We start from the raw sequence: 23208 nt of genomic DNA on the forward strand, positions 1-23208 counted from the left end.
CTAAGAAACTTGTTCAATTTTGGGACAATTTGTTTGTTTTACAGAATGGATATTTCTATGAAGGGCATTTAACTTGCATGTTGTCTGTGACATGTCTCTCTGAATGGAATAGATATCACAGTATACCATTCATACTTGTAAGCTAATTATATTTGTTTTTATTATGCTGTAGATGTCTACACTGAAACTATATTTGTATCCAAAAATGTGATTTGTGTGCATACTAAGATGTCTGTATTTTTTATATATCATTTCTATGATTTATGCATTTTTGTATGAGGTGAAATACTTTTGATAGGCATTGAAATGACTTTTATGGGCATTTTAAATTGTTTTGAAATATAAAGGCTATACAATTCTGTCTTTTATGTATGAGTTTTGTAAAGGGTTGCAATAATGTGTTGCCAGAGAATGAATAAAAAAAAACAAAAAAACATTGCTGTACTCATCATTGTATCATTTGTTTATCACCGCTAATAATGTGGTCTCAATGTTTTCACATCAAACACAGAAAAAAAACAGTCGCAATAAAACCACGTGGTCGCTACAGGAAGTGACGCAAAACATAAACACGGAAACGCCGTAAGGAAGATTTAGCTGCTTCGGCGCTGCTTTTTTCAGCGCTTTCTACAAGCGTCTCCGCTCAACAGATTCAATCGTTTTCAATTGAATGTGCTCAGGTTGGGTGTTAAATACGGTTAGCGTTTATTATAAATAGTTAACTGTCCGCTTAGATGAGGAAAAAGTCAAACACCAGACAGAAGCTAAGCTAATGCTAAATTTGAAGCTAGCTAATGCAGCTTGTTCGTTTTTGTTCTTGTTTTGACCTAAATGCTTTGTTTCACCCATCTTTTTTTTTAATACCGGACGAATTTAGAGGAATATATCAGTTATTTATCATTATGTGTCTGATATTTTACTAGGCTGAACACCTAACTGTGTTTGGTCGTAGTTTTACAGATATTTCTGGAATCCGTCGAAGAAACAGAAGACGCACCTTCATCCTTTATTATGACACTACTGCTGTGTTTTTCAAGCTTTTTTCAGCCAAGGCACAACTTTTATCACTAAAAACTCACAAGGCACACCACAAATTAATTTTTTTTCTTTTTTCTGAAAAGCCCATATTATTAATATAAAGTCATCTTGTTAAAGTGTCTTGAATAGAAATAAGATAAACACAAGTAAAAAGGAAAAAAGGAATTTTATTTTCTTTCACCTGGGCCTCTTTGGATGAACAGCTTTGTAGACCAATCAGGTTAAATTGGATAATTTCTCAGGGCACAGTGATTGAAAAACACTGCACCACTGCAAAATGGGACCTTTCGAAGTAACATTTGTTATATTCCTATATGTTGTCGACGTGATTCCTCTCTTGGGCATGGTTAAAAAATGAAAAGCCAACATTTAATTTTAATTTTAGTTGAAAACAACAAAATTGCTACTAAAAATGCTGTTAGATGTCCATAAAATGCATTTGCCTGATAAATGCTGCTTTAGGCACCTTCCAGGTAATATATGACCCTTTCATGTTCTCTGTTGTGTATTGTTTTCAAACAGCAGGTTCCCAGTGAGCAGAATGGCCACCGACTGGTTGGGCAGCATTGTGTCTATAAACTGTGGGGCCACGTTGGGGGTTTATCAGGGAGAAGTTTCATCTGTTGACCACACCAGTCAGACCATCTCTCTGAAACAACCCTATCACAATGGAGTCAGGTGCCCTGTTCCTGAGGTCACCTTCAGGTAAACAAAAAGAAAAACTAAAGTATAGAAAGAAAGATGACTAATAGCTTCTTCTGACTTATTTTAAACGCCTGCGTTTATCATAAGTAAAATTGTTATCTTCACGTATAGTCTCTGTAATACCTTAAATTTGTCCAAAAATATCTTTATGAGGTATTTTGAAAGCTTTATAAACATCACAAAAAGAGACGTGTGTTGGCGACATGCATTTAAAAAAAAAAACAGATCAGGATAGACAGACGTATCTTTGAGCCGCAGCAAGGAGCATCCACATCCATTACAGTGCAGGGATTCTGTTTTGGTGGAGTAATCTCAGAACAAAATCCAGCTTCAGACAGCTGATTCATTCATGAATCCTCCATTCTATCAGAGTGCTTTATGTAAGTGAGAGTGTGTATCTGTGTGTAAAATAAGTCAACTGGAAAAAGCCCAGTACTAACAGGGTGAAAAAGGCATATCCTAATGAAAACAAACCTTATCAAACTGATCTTAATGAAAGTGGATATTCTGATCAGTCACTTAATTTGTGTGCTGTGCTTCTTTACCGGGACAAGGATATTTCATTAAATGCCCCGTCCCAGCTGTAGCTCTAGCTTGGCTTAATATCTTCATGGTATGAATGTATTGAATGTAAAGTGTTCAGTGCAAAATTAAAATAAAAGTGTGCGCAGACTTTATCAATAGGATAATAACTTTCAATGTACACAAATAAAGGAAGGGTCGTGGAATGGCCAAGTTGGAGCTTGGATTTAAATCCCATTGAACTATTTTAGGAGGATTTAAAATGCGTAGTAGATGCGAGGAAATCTTTGCAGATTGTGCAACTGGTGGAATTTTACACAAAGTGGTCCTCAAGCCAATGAGAAATGACGTGAAATGTTTGCAAGAGATTAAACCTGCTAAGTGGGGCAATTAGAGTTTCTGAGGTGAAAAGGAGTATATTACGTGAAATTACAGATGCCTCTCAAAGAATGTCTTTTTTTAAAGTCAGTAATCTCTATTTGTAAGCTATTTTCAAGGAAATAAAGGGCTTGAAACCATGCTAAAGATGTTAGAAAGCCATTTAAGAAGACAAATATGTTCCAGTTCTTTTGCAAATTAGTTTGACCTCCAGGTAACTATGTGTTTTGTATCTCTTATAGTGCCATGGATATCAAGGAGTTGAAATTCCTAGATATTCAGGACACAGTCAATAAGCAAACCTCTAGGCAGGGGTCTGCAACAGAACCCAGCTTCATATCAGCAGGGCGCCATGGCCAGGATAACAGACCGACTCACTCACACGCAACAAATGACAGCATACATTCCAGCTCTGCTCCGATCACCATCCTGCGAAGAGGTGAGCATGCAAATGGCTTTTGTTTGGCAGCAACACAGTTCATTTATAATGATGGGGAAGAAGCATTGTTTTAAGTTTAAAATGACTGAATGTAAGTAATTTTATAAAATAACCCTGAATTATGTCTAAAATTCAACATAGTTGAATTCAGCATAGTTGAATTTTCATTTGGATTAGTCAGTGTAGACAAAATTCTTGTTCTTTAGGTTTATACAATACAGAAATGTTGAGATCTCATTTCCTATTAATTTTTCAATTTTTGTGATCCTGTTTATGTTTACTGATTAAGTAAATAACAAGCAACTTTTATTGAAGTAGATGACAAAATTACACCACAAGTAATATTCACTTCATTCCTTAAATTTTCTACTGGAACGTAGTGTAACAAAAGCCCTTTATAAAAGTGCTTCTTTGTTTCTAAACAGTCTTTAACATGATTAAACTCATTCTTGTGAAAACTGCAGAGACCTCGAATGCACAACGTGAAGTGGCAGGATCTGAGGAAAACTGCTTATGGTTACTTAACTAATCACCACTGACTCTGAATAGAAGTCCATTGCTTTAAAGGCATCAGTAGCAAGTAAAAGAATTTAAATGCTTTTGACCTTTAAACCCAGCAAAGCACACGGGGATCAAGTTATGTTTGATTGCTGTTTAAAAAGAGCGTGACTATGAAGCATACTATAAAGGGATTGCAAATAATTCTTATTTAATAAGACAGGTTGGTGATAAATGCTACAAACAAGAGTGTCACAATAGCCCAACCAGGTTTATAATACCAGAAGACTGTAGCTAAGATTGGGGATCAATATCACAATCCATCACTTCATTTGGAGGGCTTTTCCCGAAAGGCCCCCTGAAAAGAAACATCCCTTAGCAGATGTGACTTTTCTTAGATGTTTGAATTTCTGGTGGTGTCTGCGGAGAGTTTGCTGGTTTGATGGTAAATTTGTAGCTACTTTGACCTTACACTCCAAACAGACTTTCTGAGGTGGAGGATAGATGTTTTTTGTTGAAAGGGGGAGGTATAAATGCCATCTGTATAAATTCAACTCAGTAATAAGTTCTACTTTAAGAAACTGGTGTCTTATAAGTATTGTTTTTTTTTTAGTAGCACTATATAACTTTCTAACCTTAGAAATAAACATGTGACTCATTTTGATGCCACAGTGACATTTATTATGTACATTCCTGGAGCCGTTGTTGCCTGCGGCATCCTAAGGCCGAGAAACCACACTTTACTACTTTTTTTTTTTCTTCAGCCCAGAGCATCATGTTACTGCAGGATTTTCTTTTATGCACAGCGTCACAAGCCAGCAACTAAATATCAACACGCGTTTTGTTTTGAACGTGCACTGTGGCCATAAAAGAAGGATATTATCTGAGGAAGTGAGGGAAAAGTAATGGCGCAAAACGGACAGAGCAAGAGATGAGACAAAAGTCAACATTGGGCCGATTGAATCGCTGGAAAGAGCTCAGAGTAGACGAAGGATGCCAGATAGGTGCTGAATTATCCATTTGCTTACTCACTCCTCAGTAAGGAAATTTCCGTATGGTTTCTTTTTTAAAGCTACATTTTTTTACGTCCTAAAATATTTCTTTACTGATCTTTTTGTGAAAATAATAGTTGTTGTTACCTGTAGCCATCAAACACCTGAAGAAGTACAAAACTCAACAAGAAGTCCGTCTCTGGAGAAGTTTAGCTTTCAAACTAGGTACAAAAATATACAGTTTCTTTCTGCTGCTTCTGGAAAACATGTCCAATAGGTGTGGATCTTACATTTGAAAGGAGCCAGCATTGTTTTCACCTGTACATTTTATTTCTTTATTAACCCTATCTTGTCCAGGGGTTGTAGCAGAGAAAATGTTTTTTAAAGTTTAAAAATGTATTATTTTTATGTTACCAACTCTTCCACTAGTCTAAATAAATGAACGTCAAAGTAACAGGAATGCAGTCCAGCAAAGTGGCTCTAGCCAAAACATTTTGGCATTGTGAAGCTTATGTTATTGTTTATGTTGCAGCTGTGACTTTGCAGTAGAGGGGACTTTGTTCCATCATTTGCAGTGTTAGCTTGCACATGCCTTGTCCAGCTTCTTACAAACATTAGATAAAGGTTAGTTTGTGACCAATGTTCCTCTGTGGAAGATGGTAATCTTCATTTGAGGAGTAGCAACTCTCCTACCGTTGGTGTCTGTTGAACTAATACTTATTTTAGTGCCTTGCCATTTGGTCCTTTTCACATTTTGTAGTTTATACAAGACAACTTTTAAGTGTTAGAAATGACTGATAGTAAAACCCAATGTTTACTGTACTGTTTATAGATCAGTAACACTGTCTTTTGAGATATATACCCAAATGTGGTGTTATTTATGTGGTATTACACAGTTCTGCTGCTTAAATTTGCACTGGTAATGAAGCATATCTGCCTTCTCCTGTGCACATGGCTATAAACATCCAAATTTGTATCTCAGCTTTCCCGATTAGATAAGTTAAAAGCAGCATTTCCTGCTGTCAGCATCCAGTCAGCAGGAAGTCTGCACACACAACTCTGGCTCTGCTGGACTAAGTTAAAGTCACTTCACTTTCACATTCAGGGTCACTGAACAATGGAGAAGTCAGAGGTCAGAAAACTGGCAAATGCATTCTGTTTTATATTCTACACCATTGTGGTAAAAATGTACTTCTGTGCATGGAAGAGGAAATCAACTCGAAAAACTAGTTAATAGTTTTTCCTCTTTCATTTGATGAATTAATCAGTGAGACTTAGGGTGCATTCAAATCAGGATAGTCCGCTAGACTCGATCTGATTGGGGATTCGATTCACTTGTAGGAAGGCGTATCTGTGCTGGCCGAGATCGTGTTCACAATGCACTTTGGTCAAATAAGCCAAACCTTTACCTTTTATATATCCAACTAAATACTAGTTCAGTGCCAAAGGTGGCGCTGAACTAGTATTTAGCAAAAGAGAGGACAAGACCCACGTGAAGAAGAAAACTCTGTTAATCGAGTGAAACTATCACTGTTTTGTTTTTTGTTTTTTTATTGTGTCTTATGCAAGTATACTGCAGACATACACTGCAGTGATGGATGCAGTATGAACAACTAATGAGGCTGGAGACTCTACGCGATCGCTACGTATTTACCAAGCGGCAACCTCCAGTGGTTAAAAGTAAAGTCTATGCGGAAGTGCATAAAACTGCAGTTCCCCCTTCATCCACTAGGGGCTCCAAAACAGAGCAAATCCCCATAGACGCCCATGTTAAAAAGGCCAACTTCACAGCAGAAATAAAAATGTTTACAGCCTGATTCAAAAATCCATTTTTGGTTTAATAGGTCAGGTTTACCTTCATGACCACTGTGGGGGAAGTGAATTTTTTTCTAACTTACCCATTTAAAAGTAATTTAATCTTGAAGTTCGGCATATTTAGGGGCGTGTCCTTTTGAATGACAGGTACAAATCTCCGGCTTCAAGTCAGAAGAACTTAGAACAACGGCGTTTTTAACAATGTTAACAATGTGACTTAGCTTTAGCCCGCTTACCTCTGTTAGCGGGTTAGCTCACATTATCTCGGGGTTAGCTCATAACTACAGAAAGCTCGGAGTTCGCTCGATGTCAATCATCCACCATGACGCTCACGGCTCCCCGCTCAGCTCCACCTCTTTGCCCATAATTGTATTTTCCGGGCGAGACGACACGCATGCCCCTGCCAAGATGTCGATGGTAGGAACCGCCCACAGAGCTTCAATTCAGCTCTTCAGAAACCTATGGGTGACGTCACGGAGACTCTGTCCATCTTTTTATATACAGTCTATGGTATTTACCCACAATGCAATACTATGTCAAAGGCAGGACGTTTGTAGGATGACCGAGTCCACTTTGATCCGATTAAAAATTCGTTTGGCGCATTCACATTTCCCCAAACGAAGCAGACTTTCTGAGCGGACTCAGATTTGAATCAAAAAGGCTGATGTGAATGTGCCATGACTTTTTAACACAGGTTCTGTAACTCCCTGTGTGTCATTTAGGAGTATCTATAGAGAAACTGGAGCTTGAGACCAAACAATGAACCCCCTCCCCCATACGATTCCTGTAGCGTGCTAAACCCTTCTATCAAAGTTCCTTTTTACAATATGTGTGGCTAAAATCAATAAACATTCCCCCTCCCTCCCTATGTCTGCTCCTAAAGAGGAGTTTATGTAAAACCAGGTTTTCATGTCTCTGTGCCCTCCTGTCCTCCCACTCATCGTCTCCCTGCTCTCGCTCAGTTCTGGCCAGCACAGGAAACTAACACCCCCTCCCCGACAGGAAGCCATGTTGTCCCAGTGTGCTCGGAAGGCCAAAGTGATATCAATTGTGGAAGCAATGTTTACCTTTTGAGTTTGTATTTTAATCTCTAGCTCTCAGGCTGGTGGCCAGGGACCTAATGCCCAAATTGCATGGGGCCAAAGTGCTGAGTGGCTTGGGCAGGGCTGGTCCTTTCACACGCAATGCCATGCTCCCAAGAAGCCCCTGGTCACAAAGAAGGGAAAACAGGGTGGGCTGTTGCTTATACAAGATCACGGATTCCAGGAATGGTTTCAGAATATCAGCCATTGATCTTTCTGGGAGAGTAGAATGGGAGTTTTAGCAACTGGCTGCTTTTGTGGATGATTCAAAGGCCCACTGAAGCACAGGCGAATGCCATCAGACGGGCATAAATTGGTATTTGGACGAGTAACTGCAGACTTTGTCTTTTGTGAAAAGCTTTTCCATAACAAGCATGCAAGGGGTGTGTGTGTGGTTGAAAACATATCCAAGCCAAAGTCATGTTGGGTAAATTTCTATGGTTGATGGATCAGTTCTACCATGTAAGTTGCTTTGGATAAAAGCATCTGCTAAATGACTGCAGAGCATTCATGTCAATAACTGAGTCATCCTAGCAGTGGTCATTACCAGTCATCTGACTGAAAATTGAATTTAGCATTGAAATGCTGTAAAAGAAAATGTGATGACAGTCGGTTGTGGCCAAGAAAAAGAGGTATGGATCCTCTTTTCAGAGTTTACCCATCTTATTTTAATGTATATATTCAATGGTAGAGTTTTAGCCTGTGCAGTCGTGCTAATTTGCAGTGGTGAGATTGTTTGGAGGGAAATCAGTGAAGCTCAGTCTGTCTGCTGCACTTTGTTATTCGTTAGCCTGTTTGACTTGGAGCTGTGCCCAGTTCATTCAGATTTTTGATTCATTGCATGACAGAATACTTCCTCATAAATAAAGCCATTGCTGACTTGCTGTAGTCAGGACACTTACCTCTATCCCTGTTCACACAGTTGAACACGTTAACACACCACCTGTTTGCTGACATATGGAGAGAATTCTGTCTTATGCATCACTCAACACTTGTAATCAGTTTTGATTAGTAAATCACACCCAAACACTTAATTTGCTTCATGTTGACTCAATACCTTGCTGAGTGCAGCTGCATCTTGCATGGCTTCTGTTGTGTTGGTTGTTTTTTCTTATACATATAATTTTCAGGCTGGTCTGAAATGAGTTCAGTGTTTGTTAACAAACGTGTACTTACATTGTTGATGTGACTGAATCTCCCAGTTTCTTGCGTGAGAGAGGCCAAAGCACCTTAACTGTCACACTGACAGTAGCGTGCGACTGTGCTTGTCTGTCTCCTGCTTAGCGTGAGAGCTGTGGATGGTTGGAGTTGAAGACCTGGTTTTTCCAGTCTTTCTTTTTTTTTTTTTTTTTTAAATTCTTGGTCCTTTTTTTGTTTTGTTTGTGCTTACATGTATGTAAACTTTACTGAGCACCTTGCAGTCAGTCATTGCATGTTTTGTGTGGCCGCTGTTCTTTTTCAGCAGGCAGTCATCATTTACTGTGAGATTAATTAATTTTAGCACTTCTGAAAAAGAGTTGCAGAAGAACCCTCCAGAGAGAATCTAAAAAGGCTGAGTGTTTTAACTTATTCATACAGTTCATGGTAATCATATATGGTGCTTTGATTATTATAGTCTACAACCAAAATGCTTGCTGAATTATTTAGGAGCTCATTACGGGGTTTTTTTTCCCAGAGAAGAGAAAATAAAAGCTACTTACAGATAAAATGTTCATTCAGGGCTGATTTAGAATGACAGCAATATAAATTCACTCTGGTTTAATCAAACATTTCCATAGTGTTAGTAAATCATTTTAAAGTTTTTACGAGTAAGGCTGTTGTTATAACCCTTAAACCAGCAGTCAACCACAATAGTCTTTCCCTTTTTATTATCTTGAACTTTGTCAGTTTAGACAATGATTATTAAAAATAACTAATATATGGAGTATCTAAAATATAATCTCATTCCACAGAGCCACCTATTTTATTTTATCTTATTTTATTTTATTTTATTTTATTTTATTTTCCTGGAAATAATAAGCTTTAGAACTATGAAATTAAAAAAGAAAGACTAATAGGATTTAATCTTTTTATTGATTTCAGAATTTGTGTCATGGACATTTTATCTGAGATTTATATTTAAGCATTCATTTATTAAATTTTAATTGAACGTTCTCACAAGTCAAGATACAGTACCAGCCCATGGCCCTTTGTACCGACTATCTTCCTCTTTCTTTTAGCATCCTTTCTGTCTCCTGCTTCTGAGACCAATATACACATAAAAACTTAAAACTAACACAATCCTATGCTATTTGAGTCTAAAGCTAAAAGCTTAAACGTTTCTTTACAATAAAATATATTGCTACACTTCACCAAAAAACAAATTTTCATCAAAAGAAACCACAAAAAACATCATTTGTCAGGATAATACTGACTGTTAAAGTTCTGTTCAATGACTAATTACTGCATTTTAATTAATTGCCGAACTAATTAAGAATTGTAACCTACAGGAAGATTTCTATGTGACATGGGTATTATGAAAACATTTTTATTAGAGTTTGATAGTTTCTTGTCATTTAGATGATTCATTAATGCCTCTAAAATGGATAAAGAAATAATAATATTATTTTGCACTTTTTTTTCTGTAGGTGTTATACGTTGGCTGTTAGGATTTAGCCTCTTACACAAATCCCTGATTAATGTGAGCAGTCATCAGACTCTTTGTTCTCCAGTTTCTGCAGGTTCATCCAACAGCAGAGGGGCAGTGCATGCCATGCAAAGGAGGAACGGCGCGAGGAATGGTGGCGTTGGAGGACCATTGCGGTCTAAGGATGACGAGTGTTTTGGCGAAGGGACCGACGAAGACTTGGACACAGATTTTGACTTTGAGGGAAACTTGGCACTGTTCGACAAGGCCGCCGTTTTCTCCCAGATAGATGGGACCAGTGGGCACACAAACAAGGCTCAGCATCACAGCACACAGACCGAGCAGAAGCCGCAGACCTATCGCCACGATGAGAACATACTGGAGGGGAAGCCTGTCATTTACAGACAGATAACGGTGCCTCAGCATGGGGGGAAAGAGTTTTGTACTGGTAAGAAAATCTGCATGCATTCACATCAACAATATACACTGTTTACATTGATTATTTTAACTTAGTGTTAGAATAAATGGGTAAACTAAACGAGTGGTCGGCAAACAGAGGATGAGAAGTTATGTGGTGCCAACCTAAAAAAACAAACCAGATTTTTGTTTCTTGTACTGCAGAATATTAACACAATCCAGGTAGGGTCACGATAAGAGCATCTTCTCTCTCACATCTTATATACCTCCCTATAATTTCACTGAATTACTGTCACATGGAAAAAAAACAAATGGAAACGTGACAGTATGAAGTCCACATATAGCAGGTTTGCAAGCACAAAGTTTGCTTTGGACAGACAACTTTTTTCCACTGGCCAACGCTGAAACAACTTTGGCCAGGAGTACAGTCTGGTTATGTAATAATGCTGTTTGGATAAGCACAGTTGGGAAGCCTCAGCTCCAGCTCTGGCTAAATAGCAAAATATGCTCAACTTTTTTTCCCCCCTTATTTTTACACTTGATACTGAGTACTATATAAGCTCTGACTGCTCGAAGGAATGTGCTGCAGTGTCTGTTTCTATTCAAGACAACAAAAAACCAGCATACACCATAAAGGGAGGCTAACCGTGGACGTACTCCTTGTTTCTCCCTTTTGGTAAGAGAGAGTTCAGCCTGGGCCAGAATGATTGGCAACGCTCACCCCTGGTTACTGTTTATCATCAGTGTGACTTTTAACGTATCTTGCCCCATGTCCTCGCTCAAAGTAGATCCACTTCATGATGGTTACATAACTGGTGGATACAGACACCAGATAAGTAAACACAGGGCCTGGGGTCCAAGGTAAGAAAGAGGTGGCATGGTGAGTATTAGTTCACTCCATGACAACCAGAACAGAGAACAGTGAGTGGTAATTGAGGACAGGCTGAAACCTTTGGTGTATCAGTACATGCAGATGTTGCATCAGAACTAGCAGGATTGAACTCCTTTTTGTGGTCAAAACATATATTTGTTTACTAAAACATGATCCGTAAAATTTAAGAGTGGCTAGTGATTCATTTTAGTTTGATCTGACAGATAACAGGTAGTTTAACCGCGGGCTCTTCAGCGCAGCTGCCCAGTTTTGGATAAATGAAAACAGTCACCTACAAATGCTATAAAAAGACAATAAAGCATTTTCAGGTGGCATTTTCTTCAGCTTGTAATACTTGGAGACAAATGACAGTTTGTATGAACTTTAGGGGTCAAGTTGAGGTCTGTAAGAACATGAAAATCTAATGACAGTGCTAGAAAGGTCACTTAAAACCTTTACTGGGCTGTAAATGAGCTTTCATAGAGTTCTGCATGGTCCTTGCACTATTCTCACATATCTTTCCTGCACTCTTGCCTACAGAGTTTATCATCTGAAGTTAGTAAATGAAACATCCAAACAAGGCTTAAAAATATTTAAGCAAGTCTTGTGGACAGGTGAAGTTAAAATTAGTTTTACTTCAATAATTCAATAATAATTGACTATGATCTAAAGGTCAATTCTCCAGTTGTGAAACATGCAGGTTGATTAATGCTTTGCGGGTGTGTTGCAGCCAGACACACGTGAATGCTTTACTAGTGATGGAAAGAATGGATAAAGCACACAAGAAGTTGAGGATTAAAAAAAAACACCCAAAAACATAGATCAAGCTGGAGAATACATGAGAGGATATATGAGAGGTGAAATATCTACATTTTGTTGCACTTTCTTTGTCTAGTCATTGTTGAAAATCTGTAGTTTTAGACCTCAGTAGCCTGTAATTTCTCAAGAATAGGAACATTTTATGGAATAAATAAGCAAAAAGCCTTTAAACAAGATCTCCAAAACTCATCTGGCAACAACAAGCTGTCATAGTTGGCAAAGTGAGTCTTGTTGACCTAAAAAGTTCCCTGTGTTTTTTTTTTTTTTTAACTCTATTTTTACTGTAAGAAATCTAAATAAGATTAAATTTACCATATTGCCTTTTTTTTTAACTAAGCTAATCTCTATCTCCTTTAGCTCTGTGGAGCATTTCTTCCAGCCATGGTGACACAGCAGAGCTGTGTGCCAGTCAGCAGATAGCAGCCTAGCACTGCTTCCTTCTCTTACTGTGCAGACAGATCTGCTTCCCAGGGCTGTCATCATAATCCCCATCCTCTGCACTCTGTAATTAGCATGCCGCCGTACGACCTTACATAAACAGCACCTCTGAAGCAGGAACAAACCGCAGTGCTCTTGACCTGGAATCTTTGCCAGTAAACAGATAAATCAACAAAGGGAGAATACAGAAAGAAAAGCAGTGCCCAGCTGGAGATTCGGTTGACATAACTCACTGACATGGGGATTTGACAGGCTTTTTTTTTTTATGTGAGCCATTGTTTATTGTAGAAGTCTGTGTAAGTTTAGTTCTGCAATGATCTTGTTTTATTTGGTAAAACTACAGCGCATATAAACCGGACTGCCACATACATTGTCGTCCCAATTTCTAGGATTTTGCTTTATTATTTTATGTTGGATGTATGTGGACAGAGCAGAAACTGTGCTATTGTGTCCTTTTTTAAAAATGTTTTTCTAAGTGTTTGTGTGTCTGTGTGTCATCACAACTACGATTTGCGTCACCTGAGCCAATGGGGAAATATATATTCAATAATTAAATAGGTTAAGAAATTGATCTGTGGAAGTATGTGACTTCTTTAAGACCTAATTTGTTTTGGTCCTCAAAACCCCAGAAAGTTAAGTATTTGAAAATGTGCAGAATCATGAAAACACAGAATGTGATCAAACTTGCAGCAACATTCAGTGTGCATGTGAGTTTTTAAGTGCTTCGTGCAAAACAGTGGTTACTTGTAACCGCAGTGCTTACAAGCAGTCTGAGATTTCTGCAGTTTCTTTTCTTCCTTTTAGTGTTCATGCGCTGCTTGTTGTTGCTTTTGAATGAAGCAAACCTCAAGGTTCGCATGTGGCCCAAATCCATCCAGTATCTGTACGTTTCAGCGCCGTCAGCTGTCATGCTTGAAGGACTGCATCCTGCTCAGTTTATTTAGCACCGTTGTGCACTCATGGCCACCCGGTTGAGCTAGTTGACTCGAAAGTGGGTGTGTGTGCCAGAATCATTGAATGTGTGTGAAGGAGGAGGAGGAGATGGCGTGTGTGTGAAATGGGGGTAGTTCTGGCAGCGGCAGCCTCTGAAGCACACCAGGTGGGGTGTTTGAAGGGCAACTCCCACTCCCTCTGTGCTTGGCACTCAAGGCAGTGCTTTGCATGACAACAAGCCGTTGACTTTCCTGTGCTTATCGCTCACATGAGGATCGACATGTTCCACAGCTCTGTTGCCCACTGAAACACATTAGTGAGTCTTTGTGTGGCATCATAAGAATAGTGGGAGGGAAACAGACATAAGCAAGATTTCTAGTTTGGTCTGAAATGAGTCTCTCGTTTATTTGTCACCATCTCATGTAGGAGTGTGTATGATGGGATGTAGAATGTGTGATTCTGATCATGCTGTATATCATGGTTGAATTTTGGCACTATAAGCATGAATGTCCTGGTCGTTAGAGACTTAACCGCCTTCCAGCAGCTTTGCTTATCAATGGGCAGTGCACATCCCCCAACTTGACTTTCATTAACCTCTAATTTGCCCACAGGCAATCGACAAAGATTAGCAAAATCCCTTAGGGTTTCCAAACACTTTGGTTTGTACAATCATGAAAGACCATGCTCTTGTTATGCAACATAGTATTTCTAAGAGTACACAAAAGAGACCCCTGCTGACAGTGTGGGGTGGCATTCATCACAGACACATAACAAGAAGATTTAAACATTTTACTTGAGAAATGTGACTACAAAGTAAAACAAGTTCTTCTGAACTTGTCCAGCTTGCAAGAGTCTAATGTGCTTGAATCTCAATATCTGCTTGGTTTTGAGGGCCTACATAGGTTTAACGTTAGCTCTGTGACACCGACACCATTCACAGAACCTTATTTTATTTTTAAGCCAATTAACGCTGACCACTGAAGCCTTAAAAACGAGTGAAATCACAGCATGAACCATTGTTGGGTCTACACATGTCAGGTACTGTAGCTTAGTAAAGAGCCAACATTAAACAGTATCTTCAGGCTCTGCTACAAGCAGCCTTTTGGAAAGATACATTATTTGTTACTTTTTTTTAGTTTCATTTTTAATGTTGAAGATAACAGAGTTTGACAAATAAAAAAAAAAAAAAAAGTTTTGCACCAAGATGATGATTCCCAAAGAGCTGTTAGTTAGAAGCTTCATATCTCAGCACACACAGTCCTACTACAAAGTAGGGCTGCTCAATAATGACAAAAATTATAATCACCATTATTTTGACTGAAATTGAGATCTCGATTATTTAACACAATTATCCAGTGTTTTTAAACAATGCAGCGTGTCGTGGTGTTCTCGACTCCGTGTTGCGCATTATAACCGTCTAATGCACTGTTCCGAGTTGTGTAATCCACTTTTACCGCTCATATAGGAACTATTTTATGTTGGCTTTGATGTACGTTTTATGCCAAACAACCGCTGTCAGGCTACCGCGCGTTTCTCTCATTCACCTGTTAAAAGACTGCTGATTTGAACCAGCTGATTAACGCGTTGCTATGGTAACGACTCGTAATGTTATTGATATTACAGTGTTTAACTATGTATACAAAAATAATGCAGCCAGTTGTCACTGACAATGGTATAAACTATGTTGTGGTGAACTTCCACAATATACTGCAGTTATTCTATGTTGACCTGCAGCCGGAGCCGACTGAGACTGGCCGCCTGGGAGTGCTTTAGGACGGGAGAGGCTCCCGCTGCTCGTTCCTTACAGTACCTGCAGAACAATATGTGTCTTCAAGTCAGTCGCCAGAACACCAGAAAAGTCTAATAACTCCAATAAAAGTTGCTAGATTTGTCGCTAGTCGCTATTAACGATAAATGTCGCCAGATTTAGCGAGAAACTCGCCAAGTTGGCAACAGTGGCTAAATGCAACCAAAGTGGCTGTGGGAGGAGTTTACAGCACAGCGCTGCAATGCCAGTCACGCTCGATTAGCAACTGAAGGCAGCAGGAGAGGAAACTGCAAAAAGAAAAATAATCCCATCCTTTTATTTTCATGATGGTTGAAAACTCAGATTGTAATTGAGATTAAAATCCGATTAATCACCCAGTCCTACTACAAAGGTTTCCGACCTGAAAACTCTGTGGTTCTGACTTTTTCAGGTGGTACACTGACATTAGTTATGTATATTCCTGCAAATGTCTTTCCTCTGCAGTTTCCTAAAGCTGAAAAACTGCACTTATTTCCCCTAATGGAGCATCACAGGACTGCACCTTTACTGCACCGCATCACACACACCAGTAACTGGATATCAGCATACTGGTGAAAACTTTTTCCTCAGCGCTGTAACTTTTATCTGCTTTGTTACATCATTGCTAACAGAACGTGTCTTTGTATTTGTGCCAGGAAACACAAAAATACTGAGAAATTACTGAGTGGACAATGACTTGCAAAATATATCTTTCAAGCAAGCCTTATTTTGAAAGTGAAAGGTTTTCTTAGAAATATTCCGTCTGCATTAATAGCTATGCAGAGAATGTGATTGCAACAGGTGTTAAAGTTAAAGCTGGGGTAGGTAATGTTGGAGAGCTAGCAAGATGTGAAAGTGGCGCCCTGTCTTGGCTCCTCCCCCTCTGGTTTTGCTCCTTGCGTGATTCATGGCTTTTTTCCTACCTACGCCAAGGAGGTTATGTTTTTACCTGCATTTGTCTGTTTGTGTTCAAGATAACTCAGAAAGTTATGGATGGATTTTAATGAAATTTTCAGGAGTTGTTGGAAATGTGAAAAAGAAGAACTGATTTAATTTTGGTGGTGATCTGGATCACCGTTTGAATCCAGGAACTTTTTAAAGGCCTTGGTGGAGGTTTGAGCTCACAGAGTGCTTTTCTAGCAGCTTTTTCCACCAACGATTTTCTCTTTCTCTGCTGTTTAGCGGGAGGAGGCAAATAAACCGAGCCAGGTTGGAAAAATCCTTCCTGCATTTTCTCAGCCATGTTTGCCTTCCAAGTTTCTTCTCCACTACTTTGTATTTTCATCCTAACACACTATTTATATGCAGGGTTTGGCTGTCAGGTATTCGCTGCAGGAGGGGGAGGAGGGGAAATACAACCAAAATATAAGAAATGAACAACTTCAACTTCGATCCGAACGTTTTAATTGGTCAGAGTTTTTACAGATTTACAGTAAACTGAGGGGTCTGACTATATTTCTTATTGTTCATGATTACTAAATGTATAGACTACTATCAGGATGAGGAACCACTTCACCCAGAGTAAAAAAAAAAAAGTCTCTGAGCAATATTACCTACCCCAGCTTTAAGCAGGTAAAGAAAAACTTAATGGAACCAGTCATTTTCCTCTATGTCCCAGCAGGCTGCTTTAATCTGTAGTCTTTCCCAAGTTGTTGGGATACATGTGCAGGTGCTGCTGTGTGTATGACGTTTATTCTCTTCTTTGTGTCTTTTTTTTTTTCTTGTCACGTTAACCTGCTGTGTGTTTTGACTGAGAGACCAGCTTATGTGGGGTGCGTGTGAACTCGGGGTCCATGGGGGAGAGGCGGTTTTGCCTAGAGTACTCATGTTTGTCATGTTTTGTAAAGCCTGCTTGTCTTCCCTTTGTTGCCTTAGACAGCAGGGACAAACGGGAGAGGAAATGGAGAATCTTCTGTGACGGGAACAAGATGAGGTCAGGATGAGGAGGAAGGGCTTTTCCCCAAGGAATTGGTTTACTCGCATGAGGATCTTTGTATGGATTTGGCAACATGACGTCAAAATCAAGAATTTTTGCTCAGATAGATTTTACATGTGGAATGGTGACTTCCTAATGAGTATCCTAAACATTTATGATGACACGTGACTTCAACAATTGTGGAAGAATATTAATGACAGAAGTTTTTTGTGTCGCATTTTCTCTCTGCTACAGGTTAATGTGTTGATGTGCCACTCAACTTCTTTTTTCCACCACATCTGTTATAATGTATTGACATATTAGGTGTCATTTTGTTTTGCCTCTGTAGATTCCGGCCTGGTGGTTCCCAGCATTCCCTATGAGCTTCATAAGCGTCTCCTGGGAGCTGCAGAGCGCTGGGGCCTGTCTCCTGAGCGCAGGCTGGAGACGATTGGTGTTTGCTCCAGTCAGATGGCTCTCTCACTGCTTGGTGGACCAAACAGGTAAGAAATAAAAACCTTGGCTTCAGCGTGATGTAGAGGCCTGAATTGGTTACCAACCTCGTGGCTGGCGAGTGTGTAGAAGTGTGAAGTATCTTCACCTTTTGTAGTTATGAGAACAATTCATCTCAGCCAGGAGTTCTCTCCTCAGATTACGATCTTAATGGGAACAACAAACATTTTCATTTTAACTCCTGTTTTTACATATGTCTAATTGTTAACTTTGACACCCCTTTGGGGTTTGTTTTGCATGCATACTGAGTAGTCCTGCATTTCAAGAACATCCTGTCAGACTGAAGCAGCACTTGTTAGTGCTTACCTTCTACTTTATAAGTGATGAGGTCTCAATGGTGATCACAGAACAACTAGAGAGTGGCTCACATAACAGAGAGGTTAATGGTCTCAGAGCCTTTCATCAGTTCAGCTCCGTGCAAAATGGAGCTTAAATCAAGTTTTAGAGGTGGTTTTGTCCATTCGTGTCAGAATAGCTGATGTGAAGTGATGTACCACTATTTCTCTGACTACCATCAGACAGTCAGACTGTTCTTCTTTCCTTTTATACTGCTTCCAGATAATCCCTTGATTGCATTAACAGTAATTAGAGGACATTTAAAAACGGAAAAGGTGTAATGATCCTATCTGCTGCCAAAATTACAACCAGACTGGTCTTGTTCAATTTGTCTTTATTTTTATTGCATTGATTAAATTTTATCCACATACCACACTCAAAAGCGTTCCTATAATCATAATAAAGACATTTCTGGTGATAATTCTGAGTTCACATGGAAAAAGCAAACTTATAATGTCAGAATAAATTATAACAGCAGAGGGTCAATAAGATTATACGCTTCTCCGTTTTCTTCTTGAATTGCATCTAATAAAAAAAAAAAACAGCACAGCTGGACTAAACCTGTCAAACTTCACATGACTCTAAACATGTTATTATTTTCCATTTTCAAGATACAGAGAACTTTAAAATAAAACAGTTTTCTTTCAGTTTTTGTTGTAGCTCTGTAATTTTGGAGAAACTATTTTAACTTTCTAACGTTTCTTTGGCTTTCTCTTCGTCTTTCTTTGGTTGCCACTAACCTGAACTTTTGCTGATGAGAACTAAGTTATAAGATCTTTTATCAAATCAACAAGTTAAAAAAAAAAAAAAAAAGGGAGATGTTTTACTTTACACAGAGATGTTGTTAATGTTTGCTAGTTGTTAATGTTTTCTCAAAAGGTTTTTACTGAGTAAAACAGTTACATTTTAACTCTGTCAGCACTGTTGTTCTTGCATGTACAGGACTAAGCGGTTTTGGACACTAAAAAAATGAAGGATGCTTTTTATGAATTGGTTAATGTCACATTATAAACGGATTAAAAAAATAGCAACTAACCAGAACATGTAAGTTCATGAAGTGACTGTCCTTTGTCTTTAAAAGCTGTCTGATCTCTGTTGGCAGCACACCACGCATTTCAGGACTTGTATGTCACTGCCGTTTAGGTTTTAGTGCTCATAATGTGTTTTTTTTTTGTCTTGCTGCTGAATTAATTTGTACAAATCAGACCTCTCTGATGAAACTCAGCGATAAAATACTAAACTAAATTTAGTTCTTAGTGTTTATAAAGTGACTGGAACGCACTAAGAATTAGTGGTGCAAATGGCTTCAGATAACACTGGTATATGTGAATCGACCAGACTCCACCCAGAGTCAGGGTTAGATTTGGAAATGAGCTTTTCAGCACCACGTGCTCCTGCAACGGTGCAACTTCTTGTCGATGTTTTATATTTCTTGATCCTCTTATCAATTTTCCAAAGGCTGAACCCGAAAAACATCCACCAGAGGCCTACGGTCGTCCTTCTGTGTGGTCCTCACATTCAGGGGGCCCAGGGCATCAGCTGTGGTAGACACCTAGCCAACCATGAAGTGGAGGTTATCTTATTTCTGCCCAACTTTGTCAAGATGCAAGAGTCTGTCACCAGTGAGGTCAACCTGTACAGCAGGACCAGTGGGGTGCAGGTGTCCAGTGTCAAAGGTAAAAGTTGCCACTTGATTATAATGAGGTATAAATCCTCTTCTGCACAGGATTAAATTATTCTGATGTAGAGGATTAAGCTGGTAAAATGTCTGATGAGCTCCGTCTGAGCTCTCTATTAACATTGGTTCATCGTCTCCTGTTGGGAACAGGCCAGTTTAGATAAATGTTGCCCTCTAGTGGAGTAACACCATTAAGAACAACAATATATTTTAGTTTCATTCCAGAAAAAGGTTTTGCTAAATAAAGTAACATTAACATTCAAGTCTCAGTTAAGCTGAAAGAAACCAGTTTTTTTTATTAAGCAAAGTAACCCTTCTTTTTCCTCTTTTACTTGTGTCTCAGAGCTTCCTGTGAGTCCGGTTGATCTGGTCATCAACTGCCTGGACAGCCATGAGAATCCACTGCTGAGGGAACAGTCCTGGTACCAGTCCACTGCTGACTGGGCTAACAGAAACCTGGCACCAGTCCTAAGTATTGATCCTCCAACCAACGGGCAGCCTCAGACTGTGGAGGCAAAGTGGACGCTGTCTTTAGGACTTCCGCTGCCCTTAGCAGAGAACCAGAGCAGACCCTATCTGTGTGACATTGGCATTCCCAAGCTGGTTTTCCAAGAAGTTGGCATCAGCTACCACTCCCCTTTCGGATGTAAGTTTGTCATCCCTCTGCACCCAACGTAGGGATCAGAGGAAGGCGAAGGAAGCACTGTGCGTGTGGAGGACTATCTACATAACCAAAAACAAACCTTTGTTACAGTTTTCAGCAAAGTTTTCCACACATTTGGGAGCATCTTATCAAAGACTGTGTGTGAGCTGAGCTTTGTCTTCAGTGGTTGCCACTCGTTGCGTGCAAGCCCTCTTATTTTTTAGAAGGAACGGCTTCCTGTTCTTTGTCATGTTTTGATAAGGGCTCTGTGCCGATGGGAATATGTTTACAAAATGCTGACCACTGAGTCAGTCTTTGACTTTTGACTCCTGTGGTCAGTCAAAGCAGCAGGAACACAGTTCCTGTTTCCTCCTTTTAGATTGCAAGTGGAGACTGGTCCTGAACCGGAGACCCGGAGAGCAGCTCGGCCTGAATTAGCCTGCCAAACTACCATTTATCTTTCACAGTTAATGTTGGTTTGTTGCTCACTGTTATGTTAAATTTAATACAATTTATTCCCCTCAAATAGGTGCTTTTTGTTGGTCAAGTACTGTATTAGTTGTAGCATTAGTAAAAGTGTGATTATTATACAGAATATATATATATTCTTATTTATTTTTGAATAAATCTCAGGAATAATGTATGAAAAAAAACAACTAATTTTTGGGTTAACATTGCATTGATGGTATTTTCCAACCACTACCTGAATATAAAAAGAGCAGGCTGTGTCATTTTCATGGTCTATGGCTGTTTTGGAGTAAAGAAAACTAAGTATGAAAGATTTTTCATTTTGACACTTTCAGCGAAACTCTCTTGACTCTTGATCAGTTTGTGATGTTTTGTTGAAACTTTACCAAAACACAGAACATAGCTGTGTGTTTACATGGTAAAATGATGCAAGAAGAGCAGAAACCTTTTTCATAAATGTCTGTTCAGGTCATCCAGAATGCAGTATTTTCAGTAGGAATGTGAATCTGGCAGGCTGTTACTTCATTGTACAGACTCACTACATATGGTTAGTTTTTTTTGTACTTCTTCAGAGTGTCTGAATCCATTTCAATTTTACACATTTTGCTATTTTGTTACAAAGAAAAGATAATTTTGGGTATGATAGCGGCTATTTTGCCACAGACAATACTAAGTAATTGAGCAGTTTGTGTTGAATAAGAGTTATTTAGTTTACAGCGACTACTAAATCTGCAAATTCTTACTTTTGAGACCAGAAATCTGCTCAAAAATGACTTCACTTGAGATTGTTTCCTGGGTGAAACTGCTTTGCTTTGTAAACTTTAGCAAAGATTAAATGACACTAAAATACGCTCATGGCTGTGATCAGATGCTACTGTAGAGAAGGCTTTGCACAGCTGTTTTGGGAGGATTTGGATCTTAAGATCATTTCTTTTCAGAGTGAAAATGGGGGCAAGGAAAAAAAAGCAATAAATCTGAGTTGGTACTATTTGAGTCTTATTGTTCATTTCCAGCTATGCAGCTGTGACTGTTTATATGTTGTTCTAGGATATTGCACATTACTTTGACATATTTAGACAAATAAGCATCTGTTTGCTTGTGATTCAAAATTCAATTTTAAATCTAAGCAGTTTTCGTGCAACAAAGCAACACAAATTGCTTTACAATAAAAACAAAAACACTTTATCCATATTCACATAAAACATGTCATTTAAGTTATTCTGAAATATTTTTCACAAAGACACAAACAGAATGCAAGTAAACCCCCCAAATTTACCCCATTCCTCCCTCTTTTCTACCCAGACAAAAACTTAAACCTCTAGTTTCTCTTTTAACTGAACACAAGTATAAAAAAAAACTAATAAAATTAAACCTAATTAAGATAAACATCTGAAATGATGCTGCTGTGAGGAGACAATATTTTGGGGATTCATCCAGACCAGGAACACGTCCATCCATGATCACGCAGTTGCCACTATAGGAACCACCCAGGCATGATAGGCCTGGGTCTCCAAAGCAGCAACAGGGCTGCAGTGCATGACCCACCTCCAGCCCTCCAGAGAGGGTGATCGCTGCTACGGCATCCCAGTAGACTGGGCAGGCAGAGTCCCCGCTGTTGTGGCTCTCCATGAGTAAATCACTAGGGTTTCAAATAGAAAAAAGTTGAAACAAAAATCAAATAAACCCAAAGAAAAATGACAACACAAATATAATCAATGATTAAATCACAATGTTCCAAAGATAAAGACCATAGTAGAAAGAAGCCTCATCGGTTTTAGTCCTGACTTTAGGAACAATTAAGAGGCTGGTAGAGGACCTCGGGGTCTGCATGGACTCATAATTTGCAATCAAGTCAGATTAATAAGAAGGCCCAAGACAATTAAGATATTTATGAATAATTTAAAAAAAAAAAAAAAAAACATCAAAAATAAATGCTGAAACTTACTGGGAGCCAATGCAGCAGTTTTAAAACTGGTGTCAAATCTGCCCTGTAGTCCCCATCAGAACTGCCGTTGAGCAATTGTAGATGGAGAAAACTTTTTGGGGGAAGACCAGAGAGCAGGACATTTCAGTAAGCTTCTTTACTAGAAATAAAACATGTGTTCACACGTCTGTGCTGGCAAGAGAGGAATAGGCCGACTCTGGCTGTATTCCTAATATGATAAAATCCTGTATTTGGAATATTTCTGATGTGTGGAATAAAATCCAGCTCAGAGTAAAAATGAACACCCAGATTTCCCACACACTGAGATGGTTTTAAACTGTGTAATTTTGGTAAAATGGTCTCTCATTCCTT

General features: G+C 38.9%; 1 protein-coding gene across 1 annotated transcript; it reads left to right on the forward strand.

Annotated features, from left to right (window-relative positions):
* Positions 1–578: 578 nt before the first annotated feature.
* On the forward strand, positions 579–21781 carry LOC306756400 (enhancer of mRNA-decapping protein 3-like). The gene is made up of 7 exons (XM_079241128.1): positions 579–582; positions 1561–1743; positions 2886–3082; positions 10181–10543; positions 17624–17777; positions 19582–19799; positions 20145–21781. Exons 2-7 carry the CDS (start codon positions 1580–1582, stop codon positions 20477–20479), a joined length of 1431 nt encoding a protein of 476 aa, XP_079097254.1. The 5' UTR covers positions 579–582; positions 1561–1579; the 3' UTR covers positions 20480–21781.
* The last annotated feature ends 1427 nt before the right edge of the window (positions 21782–23208 follow it).

This window comes from Telmatherina bonti, assembly GCF_933228915.1.
Source record: "Telmatherina bonti genome assembly, chromosome: 1".
NCBI classification, from domain to species: domain Eukaryota; kingdom Metazoa; phylum Chordata; class Actinopteri; order Atheriniformes; family Telmatherinidae; genus Telmatherina; species Telmatherina bonti.